This window comes from Cheilinus undulatus, linkage group 7 (genome assembly GCF_018320785.1).
Source record: "Cheilinus undulatus linkage group 7, ASM1832078v1, whole genome shotgun sequence".
Classification (NCBI taxonomy): domain Eukaryota; kingdom Metazoa; phylum Chordata; class Actinopteri; order Labriformes; family Labridae; genus Cheilinus; species Cheilinus undulatus.
The window spans coordinates 19,355,223-19,371,108 of NC_054871.1; the positions used below are offsets into that span (position 1 = coordinate 19,355,223).

General features: G+C 37.6%; 1 protein-coding gene across 5 annotated transcripts in view; it reads left to right on the forward strand.

Annotated features, from left to right (window-relative positions):
• Positions 1-15,886, forward strand: part of mast3b (microtubule associated serine/threonine kinase 3b) — a 56,983-nt gene that overhangs the window by 25,736 nt on the left and 15,361 nt on the right. For 3 of the 5 annotated variants that reach the window (XM_041790989.1, XM_041790987.1, XM_041790990.1), the window contains 8 exons: positions 2,589-2,609; positions 2,914-2,992; positions 5,795-5,952; positions 9,360-9,435; positions 9,726-9,935; positions 12,927-13,028; positions 14,081-14,213; positions 15,711-15,778. In XM_041790989.1, coding sequence (XP_041646923.1) covers positions 2,589-2,609; positions 2,914-2,992; positions 5,795-5,952; positions 9,360-9,435; positions 9,726-9,935; positions 12,927-13,028; positions 14,081-14,213; positions 15,711-15,778 — 847 coding nt within the window. The remainder of the gene's footprint in view (positions 1-2,588; positions 2,610-2,913; positions 2,993-5,794; positions 5,953-9,359; positions 9,436-9,725; positions 9,936-12,926; positions 13,029-14,080; positions 14,214-15,710; positions 15,779-15,886) is intronic. The other 2 variants (XM_041790988.1, XM_041790991.1) reach the window with 1 other exon arrangement.

Below are 15,886 nucleotides of genomic sequence, written 5' to 3' on the forward strand. Positions count from 1 at the left end.
GGATTGATGGGTCATTGAAAGGCTTTTCCTTCCCAGTTATCATTTAACAATCACTTAAAAATGGAAGAATTTCAGTCAGTTTGACTTCTGCATCTTCTGTTTACAAGACTTTATCATTTGCCTGTGTGACCCCAAGTGAACAAAATACCAATTAATTATTGAGTGCTAAAATAAATCAGATGTGTGATCACACTCTGTGAGTATCCTGTCAGATTGTGTGCATGTTTTATCTCTGTGTGTGTTGAGACATCAGCAGACAGTCCGGGAGACTTAGAGAGACAGCAGAAAGGTGACTGTGGCTGACTCAGCCCGAAGCATCCCCCCCACACACACACACACACACACACCCCCACACACACACACACACACACACACACCAGCAGACTCCTCTTCAGCAAGATGAGTGCTGTTGGATAGAAGGATACCCCTGAAGCCCACTTGCACATCATTCAGCCTCGTTCCCATGGCAACACTCTTGTCTTGCTCCAGGCATTTGTAGCTTACAAGTGAGCAGCTCAGGTGCTTCGTTCTTAAATACAGCTTGAACAAAAAAAAAAAAAAAAAGAAAAAAGGAAAAAAAAACCCTACTGAGAAAATAGGTTCTTGCATCAGAGTAAAGCACATCAAATGCTAAAAATTAAGAAGAGAGGTTTTCTAAAATCAAACCATGAACTTTAGGTGTTTTCAAGTTTTATGTCTGTTTTGAGATGAGACGCATTTGCCTTATCTCAACTCTTTAGTTAAATATATGTATTATATTCACTTATCATACCATGCAAAATCCAACAAACTCCCCACACTGCATACCGAGTTTGTTTTAAATGTTTTGGTCATGCATTTCCTCCAGCAACCATCGTCTCTTTAAAGACTCAAAGCCCTGCTGAGAAATCACTGACCCTGTTCATTTCTGCTTGAACCTCTGGCTTTCACTTTTTTTTTGTTCAAGTCAGCTTTCGTCAAGCTTTTCATCTGAGCGGGCACTGACAAGGAGATAAACAGAGAAATAATAAGTGAAGTTTGTTTTTTAAACAACTTTAAAAGCCCTTACTGACTCCTTGGTTTGTTGAAGTGTTCTTAAAACACTGTGCATGTGTCCAGGGGCCTTTACTCCAAAGCAAAGCTTTTAAAAAGCAAGATCATTCAGGGTGAGCTTTGTTTTTCTTACTACTATAAAGGTGGTTTACTTGTAATGGGTAGGTCTCTGTGGTATCATGCAGAATACCTGATGTGCTCTGGAAAGGAGCTCAATCTGTTTAACTCTTTGCCAACTGACTATTCAGATCTCTTCATAATGGAGGTCTGTGAGATATTCAAGAGAGGAGGATGAATCAAGATATTTGATTGACATTTGACAACAAGCACTGAAACCTTCTGCTTTCAAAGATAAAATTAAGCATCCTTAAAGTTCAGTTATCTTTTCACAGTCGATTTCATAAGCCTCATATTCAATACTGTTGTGACTGCAGCTGAAAAATCATTTCTTAACCTGCCACATATGAGAAATTGTAAATTAGATGGACAAAACAGAGGTTATACGTAAGCCTAACTTTTCACATTCAAACTCAGTGATGCGAGTTCTTCCTGCTTTTGATGTTGCAGTTGTGTGATTTCAGTCTGGAGCGTACGCTTGACTTCCTCTTGTTTTTTTTTAAGATCATAATTGTGTAATGTGATGATCTGCAGATGGCAGACTTGTACATGAGCAAAATTATCATGTAAACATGGTCTTAAAAGCTCTGGGTTTACCAAATGAGTTGACAACTAGCTTTGTCTAACTAGTAGTGAAGCTACATAACTAGAAGAAACAGTGGGTATGTTGAAGTCAATTTGAAATACAGGCTTCTGGTCTATTTACTTCTCTGGAGATCTTGTTCATACATTCATGCTCTTTGACAATGATGATGTTTTTGGCTTAAATATGACTCAAATTTTTGTTGACAACATTTTTCCATGAGGGTATAATCTGTAAACAAACGCAGCCATAATGACTGAAACATGACAAATCTAGCAAAGATTTTGATCTAAAGACTTAATCTGATTTTTGATTAAACTTCAAATTTGAGTTGGTGTTTGGGTGCAAAACAATGTACACAAATAAAATAAGATGTAAAAGACTATTAAACAATAGTACTCTTGCCGTTAAGCAACTTAAATATATTAAATTGAAATAAATAAAATCAATATGAGATCAAATCTAAAACACACATGTATTAAAGATGCAGTGGAGGAGCTGAACATTTGTGCAGATGTGCAGAGATTAAGGTATTGCTGCAGGCAAACAATGTGAGTCATATTGCAACACATACATTTCTTTTACTTTGTCTCTTTTATCTTTGTCATTGCAAAAGCAAATAGGTGCCTAGTGTCTTTGGCTGGTTATGTAAACTATATGCTTGAATTAATTTACTTAGCAGGCTACTTCATATATTTAGACAAATGAAAACTGGCAAGGAAGGCAACACTGTCAGAACTAATCCCTCATCTGAATGCCAGGGGTCACAGGATCGCTTGCACAGGGTTTCCCAAACTTACTAAAACTCTTTGCTTTTCTGTCTTTCTTTCTCTTTCTGCTGCTTCTGTGATCTCAGTCACCTGGCTCGTGCTGACAGGTAGCTTCTATTTGAATTCTAGCACCATGACTGTTGATAAAAGCATTCATGTTCTGTATTTGTGTTGTTTAAAGGCCAAAGTCCTTATGTATGAATATGCTTAGCTAGATTTTGATACACAAAAGAGCAGCTGCACATCAAGTGAGGACACAGACCCATGTTATAAGGGATTAAAAAAAGACATTATGTGCTCTCATAGTCACAAGATTCCTCTGTCGTGTGTTATGTAAGGACTTTCATATTAAATGCTAACTTATGCCAGTACTGTCAAAGCTTATGTAACATGTATGTCCGTTTCTCTCAGAGCTGAGGGCCGGAGATGGTCCCTGGCATCCCTCCCCTCTTCTGGCTATGGAACCAACCCGCCGAGCTCCACTGTCTCTGTAAGTCATCCCAATTCATTGCACTGACACCCTCTTTCCCTCCTCCTGGTCGATAAATGGCAGCCAGGCAGTTCTAACACCTCCCTCAACCCAAATAGCACATTACGGCTCACGCCAAGAGCGACATGACAAACAGTTAATTGTTTTCTTTCATCATCTGCTCGGATTAGTCATTCTCCAGTTTGTGTAACCCAGAGTTAGAAGTAATACACTTAATGTATGTTTACATGAAAGACTAGATGAAGTAAAGTGTGGGTGATTATGCAGTGTTCTAGTCATTAGAAGAAATGTTCAAATCTCAGTATTAACAACAGCTTTTCAAGGAAGTCTCACAACATTATATTTTCATTTTATTTTCTTAAATTTTCTGGTTGGCAGCTGTGGGGATTCTGCTAACTTGGCCTGATATGGGATGTTTTGTTAAGTTTTGCAAAAAGACAAAATAACAAAATATTTGTCTACTTTGTCATCTGTGCAAGCCTTTCTGTTAAGGCTTTAATTCTTTCCCTTTCTGAGTTACATAATAACATTATTCAAATCAACAGTTTGAATAAAGGATTGAAAGAGGGGGGTCTGTGGTGAAGTCTGCCATGTGCAGCTATTATAAAGGAGTTTATAGGGTAGACCCCAGCACAGGCCCAAAGGTCTGGGGACAATAGAGCTGTTCAGCAGTCCTCACTGGCCTCTTTATCACAGAGGAATTAGAAAGGGACCTCACAGATGCTGGCCCTCTGTTCAGGGGCGGCATAAACAAACAGATTGACAGACAGCATACATCATGTCCTATTGAGTTTAAAAGGCTCACCAGATACCTTCATAGATGTGTAAAACAACTGAACATGGCTTTCTTGGTCTCTTTGGGTATCCATTTTGGTTTCTGGGGCTAAGATTTGGTCAAGTTCTGGCTTGTGTTCTCAAAACTTCTGAGTTTAGTTTCTTTTATGTGTTCAACATTATAGTCTTAATCGTTTGTGTGAATTTGCAATTTCATGTTGATAACATTGGGTTTTATTACTCATATTTTAATGATGTTATAATCTAAAAACTGTTTTTTTCTATATGTGTGTGGTTGAACAACCATCTCACATTGTAGCCCTTTATGACTTTTGGAGTATTACATTTTTATAGAATGTTTAAATAAAATTTGTAAAAATATAACTGGTCAGTAATCATTTATGTGTCTTTTACGTTGATAAAATAGCGTTGTTTATGCAATAATTTTCATGTCAGTTGTTCTATTCAATAGCAATCTTTGATAGATTTTGTCTTGCTACTAGGACTGTGCAACATGGACCAAAAATCAAATCTCAGTCATTTTTTAAGTTAAATGATGAAAAATATCATGTAATTGTTTCACATAATAACTATTGATATTTTTTCTACGATGAAATCACAAAAACGTGAATGTGAAATGACATATTAAAAAAACCCGTGTGTGTAAAAAAAAAAAAAAAAAAAAAATCTCTAAATAAAAATGCTCCTGATGACTTGATGACTTTTTCTGATATGTTGATACTTCCAAACTAATTTTAGATGATACTGATAAATTCATACCTTTTTATATTGTAATGAACACCTAGTGTTTCCAGTGCAAAGGCAGACTGAGAGAGGAGCAGGAGGGTAGACAGTGTGGTAGTTGTTTTTTGCCTAGCCTTCATTCAAAATGTTCAAGGCTACAGTTGGCCTCCTTTCATGTTTAGCATACTAAACAACCACCTAGCCTATATCTGATGGTACAGTTTTACAATTTGTCAATATTTAAACGTGATATTTGATTAATACTGGTAATGTGTACAGTTGCTATATTGGCTGTACATATCAGCAGAAATTTTGCCAGCACAGATATTTAACCTTTTAAGCTAACATCTACAAATACTGACAGCTAGCAGACGATATCATGCAACCATAATTTGGACTAAACATTTCAAATAGATGACCTTGTGGTCAAAATGCATGGTGCAGTTGGTGATCATTACTGTGATCAAAACAATGTTTTTCTGAGCATTAGGTCTGACATCTTTCATTTTTTTTCCTGAATCAACACCAGCATAAAATATATCAATACCAATGATTTAGGCTACGGTATATCTGACTTGAACATGTTTAAATAGGTGCTTATTGTTTAAAAAGATTAACCAAGTTAATCACACAACTACGCTGTGATTAATCAGGATTAATCATACGTTTGAAATGCTACCATTTACTTGTATTTTGGTTTGAGATAAAGTAAGTGTAACTTTAGTAAAATATTGTTCTTAAAATATAATTAACATCTCAGCTTAGTTGTGATGGTTTGTAAATAACAATATCTTAAGAGCAATAATTTCATAAACTACAAACTGTTGTAGTTGTAGTTGTAGTTTTTTGTGTTTATCAACACACAACTTTGGTGGTTGGACAGACCTAGGTCTGTCCCCTCACTCATCACTTTCACCTCTTCACCCCCATGCACGTGAAAATATGTGCTGGAGGACTATGGGAGAAAGCTGTGGTCAAACTTGGTCTTATGATTAATTTGCGTTTTTTTTTTTAGCATGTTGAGGCTTCCAGATTAATCGCGAGTGTTAACACATTTACGTTAACAGCCCTAGTTTAAATATATTTTATAAGCATTCCAAAAGGTAAAACACCAGTTGATATAATGTAGGATCTTAGAGTCCCATTTTAAGAGATTATTTGTTTTCATTGTCAAATAAAAAAAGTCACTCTGGCTGAGCCAAGTGTGAATGTGGCTGGTTTGAGAAGCAGCTATGAGGATTATAACCTTTGTAGTAAATTAATTTCTTGTCTTTGTTTCCACAGTCTTCCTCGTCCTCCCAAGAGCGCCTACACCAGCTTCCCTTTCAGCCGACACAAGACGAGCTGCACTTTCTCTTCAAACACTTCCGCAGCACCGACAGCATGGCCGACGAAGACGGCCGGCCAGCGACAGTCATACGACCTCGGTCTCGGAGCCTCAGGTAGCCAAACTAGATTTTACTTGGTATCAGAATGAGTCTTGTTGGCACATGCTTGATTTGTCTATAGCTGTAACAAGGTAAAAACTACTCCGTTTACATAGTATTAAGATAAAAATATTTTTTTTCCATTTTATTTTTGCATTTTACCTTTAAAAGAGAGAACAGCTTAGATAGGCAGTGTGGGAAAAAAATGTGTGTAAGACATGAACCAAAGTTCAGAAGACCTGCTCCTCATGATACTAACAAAGGTAGCTCATTAAATGTTTTAAGGATGGGATAAATACTTTTCATTTTTATATGTTTAGATCTATAAATGATGAAAAACAACACACCATAATCCATGATAACAACTCAAATTGATATTTTAAGCCTTTGCCTTGAAAGTTAAAGTTGGGGTTGTGTCTTGAACACATACATTATTACCTGTGAAACATACGAATGTTTGCTGCTATTGAGCCACTTTGAAATTTGAATTTTAGGTGGTTTCACTTCTGTTTTCCTCATGGTTATACTCACAAGAGTTACTTGTAAAAAAGCCCTTTCTGATTTGGGTTCAAGCACCTGTTGTATAGTTTCCCTCTGGCTTTTATCAAACTAATGAATTTATTGTATTTTTAAGTTTAAATACAGTCATTTTTACATGTGGCATTGAGTTTTTTTGTTGAAAAACTTAATTCCAGACTTTGCATAGTGGTTACATGTTTGGTCAGTTGATGATGTGTGGGGTATTATTACATACTGACTGTCGGATGTCTGCATGACCGAGACAAACTCACAAGCAAACACAGCACTTGGAGTCTCAGATTGATTACATAGAGTTGTTGGCCAGCAGGCGGGTGCAGATCTCACTGCAGACCTCTGTGCTTCTGACAACTTTGTCTGTTGGCTCTGCTCTTCGCTGTTTGTGCGATGCTTGTGCGCTCTGTGTTCTGGCACCATGGTGTGCAGTGCGTGGGCATGCTAGCTAACAGAGTGCCTCAGGGATCTTGCTGCTGAACGGTTGTCAAGGGTGGGGGTGGTTTATGGGAGGTGGGGGTGCCTGATGCAGAGAGCCATGATGAGTTGCTGCAGTGTGTGTTGGGCAGCAGCTATCCACTTCAACAGAGGCGCCTTTCATGATAAAAAAAAAAGGCTGCTCAGGAGGCCTGTTTGCATGTGATAGGCTTTCCCTCCATCTGTTCTGTTTGGAGCTTTATCAAGCAAGGTGTGTGGTGATGCAGTAAATGACTAATGGACTGATGTTGAGTATTCACACATTTTGACAAGAAAAGCCTCTTCTGTCAGAGAAGAAATATCTAACAGTGAAACCTGCCTGCTCTGTGTCTTTACCAGCTGAAGAGCAGCTGAAATCGAATGTTGGCCTGCAGTATTTCTTTGGCAGGAGGAAATCGAGTTTACAAGAGTAGATGTTGACCTCAGAATTCCTCTCTCAGGCAAAACCAGCTGAAATTTTATTGATGTGTTTATGTTTGGATTGGGTGGGCTGAACTGAACTGACCTCTGGTCATCTGTAGATAACCATGAAGGCCTTGATGACATAACTGGTTTCACAACTCCTTTTTAGCTCAAAGGCATAAATTTATTTATTATATTACATTTATTAATATCAAGGACTGTGTACTAGGGATGCATGATATTGAACTTTTGCCGATATAGGATATGGCGATATTTACAGATTCATTTTAGCTGATAACGATATTGATACCGATATTTAAATATGTTTTACATAAAAATGATAAATAAAATAAATAATAAAAATTTGGTCCTTTGAACACATTTTAAGGTTTGAAGATGAAAAAAGAAACAAACTTTTTTTCTCAAAACACACTTTAAAGTTTAAAGAGTAAGGATGAATAAAGATCTCAACTTACATAGGTCTGTTAGTCCAGCCTAAAACACCGCTAATGTATTGGTTTACATGGCCAAATTTTACAGTCAATATATGCTGATATTTATGGCCAAAATATCAGATGTAAATATTGGCAAAAATTTTGATATCTGCCGATAGTGATATTAGCGTTTTCTTAGCGAATATCTGCCGATATTGATATCAGGCAGATAATATCTGCATCCCTACTGTGTACCAATTACATAAATCTAAAAAACTTCATACAAGTATGGACAATTAAAATTGATTTGAATTGGGCACTCTACTTTAGCAGTACTAATGAAGAGGGCACTCTACTTTGACCTCTCCTGTTCAACTATAATAACTGAAGATAAGGGGCATACACACATGGTGGAAGCAAGTGAAGATTTTGATGTTGAGAATATGCATTACATCTAAGCAAAGTGTGTGTGAAGCAGGCTGCACACTAAAAGAATCATTTCAATTTTGGATCAGATTCCCCCCTTTCAACCAAAGTTAGCAAAGATCCAATTATCACATGGTCCTAAGATTTTCTTGCCAGATTTTTCTGTAGTTTGTGGTGCGTTTAAGAGCAATTTTTCCCTCTTCTCCAATCTGCTCAGAAGGCTATCAGAGCCGCTCCAACTTGAAATTGTAAATATTAAACATGTTCAGTATTAATAATCAGAAATCCTGTTGTGTGGGGGAACACCAAGGACAGCTGAGTATGCACTCTGTGGATTATTATGTGTAATGGGACAATAGCCAATCATGAACAAGAGGACCAATAGAGGAAGCACAAGAAACTTAGCCATGGCAGCATGAGGGATAAAGTCATTTGGACGTCAGTACCAACAATCAAACTGACAAGGAGAAGAACGGTACAAAAATCACTACCACGGTGAATATACTGGGTAGCTAACGGCTCACCACATTTAGCTTGCTGGTTGTCTGTGGATGAGTCAAAAAGGTTATATCACTCATTATTTATCGCCATGTGTGCAGTCTCTGACGCTTTCAAAATCAGTTGAAATATTAAAGATCTTTGAGTATGCGTCAGGCTTGAGGTGAGCAGAAAACGAGCAAGAGAGGACAGCATGTAAACAAATAAAGACTTTTGAAGAACACATGCTTCTCAACATGGTGCAGCGCATACAACAGAGACAAGAATTGAAACAAAAGAATCCTGTTTATTTAATAAATTTGACCTTGATCTCATGTCTTTTTAAAAATGAGTTAAAATATTGAAAAAATTGCATTGTAAAACCAAGTACAGTGATAGGTATGGCACTGTAAGATTAGCGCAAAGTTGCACCCCTAGTTATGCGCTTGTTTTAATTTCAGGTCTCCAGGCTGGTAAAGATAAACATTAACCACAATTCAGAATGGGAAAAATGTATTAAAAGGACTAACAACAGATTGATACCCAGACACAAACACACATGGCATTCACATATGAAGTTAAAATCTTTTGTATGTAAGATTGTTGTTACTCAAAGCTGATCTATTTCAGTTGTTTTTAAAATAAATGACTGTATTGTTTTTTGTTCCTTTGCAGCCCTGGGCGTTCAAACGTCTCCTTCGATAATGAGATAGTCATGATGAACCATGTTTACAAAGAACGTTTTCCAAAGGTATGGACTAGGAAATTACAGAGCATTCTCAAAGAGTTCTCATAGCTCTTTGCTTTTTCTTCAACTTTTTGTTACATATGGTCTCCTACCTGATTAGTCAAAGTACAGAAAAGTGAGTATGAGCTATCCAAGCTATAAATCCCAGCATGCGGTGAAGTGATTATTAAGGCACTCACCATCACCTGAATCCACCACAGTAATGTTATGGTTATGTGGTTCTGATGAGAGTGAAAATCATAATTAAAGCTCTTTTTATCCCTTAACTCTGTGTTTGTGTGTCCTCTCTGCAGGCCACGGCCCAGATGGAGGAGCGCTTGTTGGAGATAATCACCCACTGCTCTCCAGACAGCTCCCTCCCGCTGGCTGATGGGGTGCTGGGCTTCATCCAGCACCAGTTGGTGGAGCTGGTCAGAGATTGCCTGGACAAGTCCCAGAAAGGCCTGGTTACTTCACGCTACTTTGCAGAGCTGCAGGAGAAGCTGGAGAAGTTGCTTCATGAGGTGGGCAAACTGCCAGCTCATCTGGGTTGGAAATTATACACCTCAACTTGATAACTGCAAAAAATGCTATTTTTTAAAAAAAGCTGCAGAATGTAATTAAAATAGTAATCATCCAATGAGCTTCTGCATGTGAACTCGTCATGTGTTCACAACGATGAGGTGAAGTTATGAAACCTGATCGATTGGGCTGGGGTGCAATCAGGCGCACCACTCAATAACTGTCTGATAGCCAAAGGCACACAAAATAGATCTGGTGGTGGAAACTGTCAGAGAGGCGAGCCATCCTTTTTGTAACAGATCTTATCAGTGTAGTGATAAAATGTTAGTTTCTATAGCAACCTCTTCCCCTGTTCTTCGGCATGCTGTCAGACAGAAGGCACGGCCAACTCGCTGTACCTCCAGCTGAACTGATAAGTCTGTTCACATACAGTGGAACAAATGCCGACATACACACAAACCTGAAGACACACTTTTTGTGCCAAGAGAGCTCACTTAAAGAGCGCCAAAGATTAAGAGATTAATAGAAATTTCTAAATTTCATCTGGCTTTTTCAGGTTTGATTCAGTGCTAAATAGTTTCAGCTCATAGAAGCTGTAACAGTTTTATTTTGAGCTGTTGCTCTCTGGTAGCTCTTGTTTTTGAATTTAAGAAAGTCAGGTTTTGTGTTTTGGGTAGGACAACTGAGAAACTTGAGTGCACCACCTCCTCAGCTTAACAATAAAAGCAGCTTCAATTAGAACAGTTTGACCTCATTCTGGAGATTTCCATTTGTCAGCCTCAAATCTGTTTCTACATGACACTGCAGCGTGGGAAGAAATTGAGTCACGTCAGAAATCTGAATGAATTAAAAAAAAAAAATCCAATTATTGGTTTTTAAAAAACAGACTTCCTTTCCTACATAATATATCTTCACCAGTAGTTAGCCTGGCAAACCTGCTGCTGGCACTCTCGTTACCTTCCTTGGTACACCTGATGCTACAGGGGAGTACTCAGTCGTTGTGTCGCTAACATTAGCTAGCTCTCTGCATTCTGTATTCCTGAAATACTTAAGGAACAAAATGAAATTCATGAGCTCACATAATACATCACTGAAGAGTGTTGGCATAAGGGAAACAATGGCCAGTGACTTCTGATTGACTCACACAGTATCACTTCACAGGTCTGCCAGCCACCTCTGAATGGATAGATAAAAAAGAGATCCATCATCTGTTTCATCTCAAAAGACATCTTCACATTCAACAGCAGTGAAGACTTTAGACCTATGATCACATAATTTTTTTTTTACTGGCAAGTTTTTGATAAATAACAAGTTAGTTGGCTTAAGCCCAGCTTTTTTCCTCATATTTAAGTATTTAGAATTTATTTCAAATACAAAACTGTGTTATCTTGAATACATTTTATTGTACTTTTTAACATCAAATAAAATCTTTCAGCTTCTTAGTGCACAGCAGACTGCAATGGAATGTGAAATAAGCACCTCTTTGTAACAAACTAGGAATTTGTTCAGAATCAGTTTTATTGGCCAAGTATGCTTAAGGCAGGCTCAGACTTCACAAATTCAACCAGATTTGGCCTGACTGCAGCGTAGCAGCTCATCTTCAAACATCGAGCCCAATTATGAGCATCGGGAACATTTTGCAGTGTGACATAATTATTGTCACTGTTATATCACCACTACTAATTACCACGAGTCAGCAAGACTAGCATGTCAGATTCTGTCTTGCATTGTCGTCTAGTTTGACACCTTGACTCGACATCAGCCTCATGAGTCCTGATGCCAACCAGTAGAAAGGCACTGGCTCTTATCTATATATACCAGAGTGACAGCAAACAAGTCCCAACTTATTCTCCCTGCTGGGATTAATGTGAACATAGTTATTTTCTTGACATTTCATCACATTCATACATTTAGTTCTATTTAAAGGAGAGTGGTCAATATTGTCCTATCCCAACCAAAAATATCAGTGTTAACCTGTGAATTTACCACCATTACTCCTTCATTTGCTTGCAGCAGCTCTGAGATGAAATATGACTGAAGAGACTTAAGAAAAATCACCTTTAGATTATAAAGAACAAGATATGGTTTTAAGTGGCATTGAATAAGTATCCAAGTATCTTAAATTGCTCTTATCATGAACAGAAAAAGAAGCAGCACCTACACAGAATTTATTACAATACAAAAAAGTTGATGATAAGATGGAACTGTAGTAGAGACACAAGGTAAACTACTTAGTGTAACTGTTTCCTAAATCCATGTTTTAATATTTATGTTGAATCACTCAGCTATAGGTATGTTTAGAGAAAGTTGAAGAAATAGTTTGACCTTTGAAAAATGTGTATTTTACACACTAGGGTTGGAGCCATTATCTGTGATTTCCCCCTTTTTCCATTCTTTATTCCATGCTAAGATGACTTGCCTCTTACTACAGCTCTATATTAGCCAGAAGTCGGATGTCCAACTGTGATCATAGGTAGGCTGTACATCCATAAGACTTGGACACAAATGCATAACAAACCAAACAGCCAGTGTTTTACTAGAACAGGCTGCCACTCCAGCAGACTAAAGAAAAGGCTAAGGATGAGTCATTAAGACTCCCCACCCCTCTGATTACTCTAATAATTCCTCTTGGTTTGAAGTGATGTCCTCTCTGACGCACTTCAGGCAGGCAGTGCCTGTTTTTGCATTTGTCTTAATGCTGTCCCCAGCTGCTTTCAGCACTGTTCAGTATTTTCACCTCTCCTTTTATTCAGTACTTCTGCTTGAACCCTTACTTTCAAGGTTGAATAAAACCATGAGCCATCATGCACTATTTCATGTTAAGAATTCCAATGTAATAGAGTCACGTAACTGTACACGTGTTTTCTGGGATTTTGATGTATGATTTTAATCCATGTAGATTTTTTTTCTTTTCTTGTGCATTTTGTGTCGAGCCAGTTGGATTAAAGTATTACATAAATAAACTTGGTCCCTGCTCATACATGTTTTCCCAGGCCTACGAGCGCTCTGAAAGCGAGGAGGTAACCGTCATCATCCAGCTGGTGAGGAAGATCCTGATCATAATCTCTCGGCCGGCTCGCCTCCTGGAGTGTCTGGTAAGCCGAAGGAGGAGAAAATCTCTTCCTAATTGAAAATGAGATTACTTTGACTGAAATGAGTTGGAAGTTGGTTCAAGTTTAAGTAGGTCTGAAATGATTTCTGACCTTTATCCTCTCTTCTTAACAAGTGAATATATGCCACCAGAACATGAAGCTAATCATCTTTAAAGAGATACAGCATAACAGTACTAGTTTCATTTGTCTTCCTCATTAGAAACATTTTTTTCCTGTTGAAATGGTTAGTAATAAATCAAGTATAGTATTAAGAATAAACTAGAATTTTTTTTTTTTTTTTACTTTTTAAATGTGCGTCAGCATCACAAATTAAATTCCTTTCATTCCCATCATATAGATGAAGCTGGAAAAAAAAGATGTAATAGTACCTCAACAGATGAAACTAGATGTTTCTACATTTTGTTTTAATACCACTACAACCTGTTTTTACTTTGTGGTTTCGGGGAAATGAATCTCTAAATTGGTGGTTTTCAAACTTTTTGCCCAGGGTACACCTAAGATAAAGCCAAAATCACAAGGCACAACATATTCATATCCATGCAAAATGGCCTATATAGTTGTATGGTTGTTGTAATAATGTATGGCTTTACAAATTCCCACGACACAACTAAGATAAAGCCAAAATTTGGGAACCACTGCTTTAAATAGCCTAAAAAGTACCCAATTTTCTTATGTTCAATTATTTTTTCTTTCCATTTTCCAAACATTGATTGTTGTCTTACCCTAAGGAGATTGGTGTCAGGCTGGGAGAGTGATGGGCGTCAAACATGAAAAAAAGCTTCTTTATACCCCTATAGTAATTTAACAATAAACATACAAACAACAAACATCAGTTACATATTTGCGTAAGCAAATCAAAGTTAAGTGGGCCTGAAGCGCCTGAACAGAGCGACTGATAATCTGAAGCTACAGGTGCTTTTGACTTGTAGCTGTGAGGTTGAAAACAAGCTTTTGCTTTCTCCTGCCCTGAGTTTACTCTGACAGGATAAAGGCTTCAGTCAGCCCACGCTAATTAGACCTGATGCCTTTGACAGGAGTTTGACCCAGAAGAGTTCTACCACCTACTTGAGGCAGCAGAGGGCCATGCCAAAGTGGGACAGGGGATCAAGACGGACATCCCGCGCTACATCATCAGCCAGCTTGGTCTAACACGGGACCCATTAGAAGGTAAATACTGTAACATCAATATCAAGCTTTATCCTTCCCTTTTGTTATATGTGGCCCACAAGTAGGGCTGGGCAATTTGGATTAAATCCTGATATGTCCTACTGCAATTTTCAAATTGCAGAAGATGCAATATGTCTTTGACTTGAAATGTGTTTCAGAATACCAGCTAAAAACATTTTTTGCAGAAGAGATGTTATGTTCTACATTTCATGCAAACATTCAAGTGTCATATTTTTCAAAAATAGTTTGCAAAAAAATCCTGCAGGCATTAAAAAAAAATCATTCCCTTCAATACAAAAATCCATGTAAAATAAAAAATGAGTCAAAGTAATAGCAATTAGAATTTTTTTCCAGAATTGTTCAGCCTTAGTTGACTCAACCAAATATGTGTTTGTTTTAACAGATTAATTGCATGCTTGTTAAGAAATACATAAGGAGAACTTAAAAACAATCTAATTTATTTGCATTTGGGGGAAAATATCACAATCAGAGTATTTTCCCTAAAATGTTATCCCTACCCACAAGTCAGTTTCAATAATTAAAAAATATAAGCATGAAAAAAACATGACAAAATCTGCCTTGTAGTTTCTGTTACAACGCCATTCATCAAGACCATATGCATTGAAGCAAGAAAAATAAATAGAAACAATTCTGTGATGATTTTTGTAATAAATTAATCAAAGAAGATGACAAAATACTTTATTACCTCAAAGGTAAATTTGATTTTACACTCTTCTATTAGCTGTAAAGGTGTCTGTAATGAATTATGATAAAGGATATACTTGTGATCCTCAGGTTAAATTTTAACTATAGCTGTCTAATCCAACAATATGCAACAGTTTGACCCTCTGGATGTGTGAATAAAATTATTGTAGCCTTCTTGGTAAGCAAAGTTGTCCGTCCCTGATATAAGCCAAGAGAAGAATAGTTGGCCTCTTAATTTGAAATAAAATTGTCAATGGTCAAACGAGAATTACTATTTAAAGAGAGACTGTTCAAAAGCATGGAGACAGCAGGTGATACTTTAAATTAAACTTCTTTCCATAAAGGGCTGATCCAAAAAACTGTCACTGGTTCCGTCGTGGCTATGTTTGTGTTCCCTATGTACAGAGGCTGTTGTCCCTGTGGGTGGCCTGCGTTCAAGTCTATCCTGTGGATCATATCCCGTACACCGTTCCCTTTTCTCCCTCCTTAGTTTTGCCTCTATCCACTATCCTATCAAAATAAAGCCCCAAACCGATCTTTTAAAAGCTTGGCTTAAGAAGTTTATACCTTTTAGCATTTTTTCTGCCAAGTAAACATACTATAGGGAGCTGTTCCTGTACCACTAACAAATCACAGCTCTTACACGGTTCAGGAGAGCTTCAGGTTCGGTGGATAATCCCAGCATAGGTGTGAATAAGAGTTAACAGAGATGGAGGAGGGCGGGTTATAGGTGGGAGTTAAAAGATTCTCTGCAGTCTGATCAAACACTGTTTGCCTCTCTGTTATTTGTAGATATGGTGCAGCTTGACCAGTATGATGCAGGTCCTTCGGTGTCAGTGGAAGCAGATGTTAATGTGGAGGTAAGCTTTTGGACTTGTACTGCTATTGTGTGAGGAGAGTTTGATATTGAAATAGGTTGTGTTTAAATCATAAAAAACAATGAAGGGTTTAAACAAAGTCATAATTTC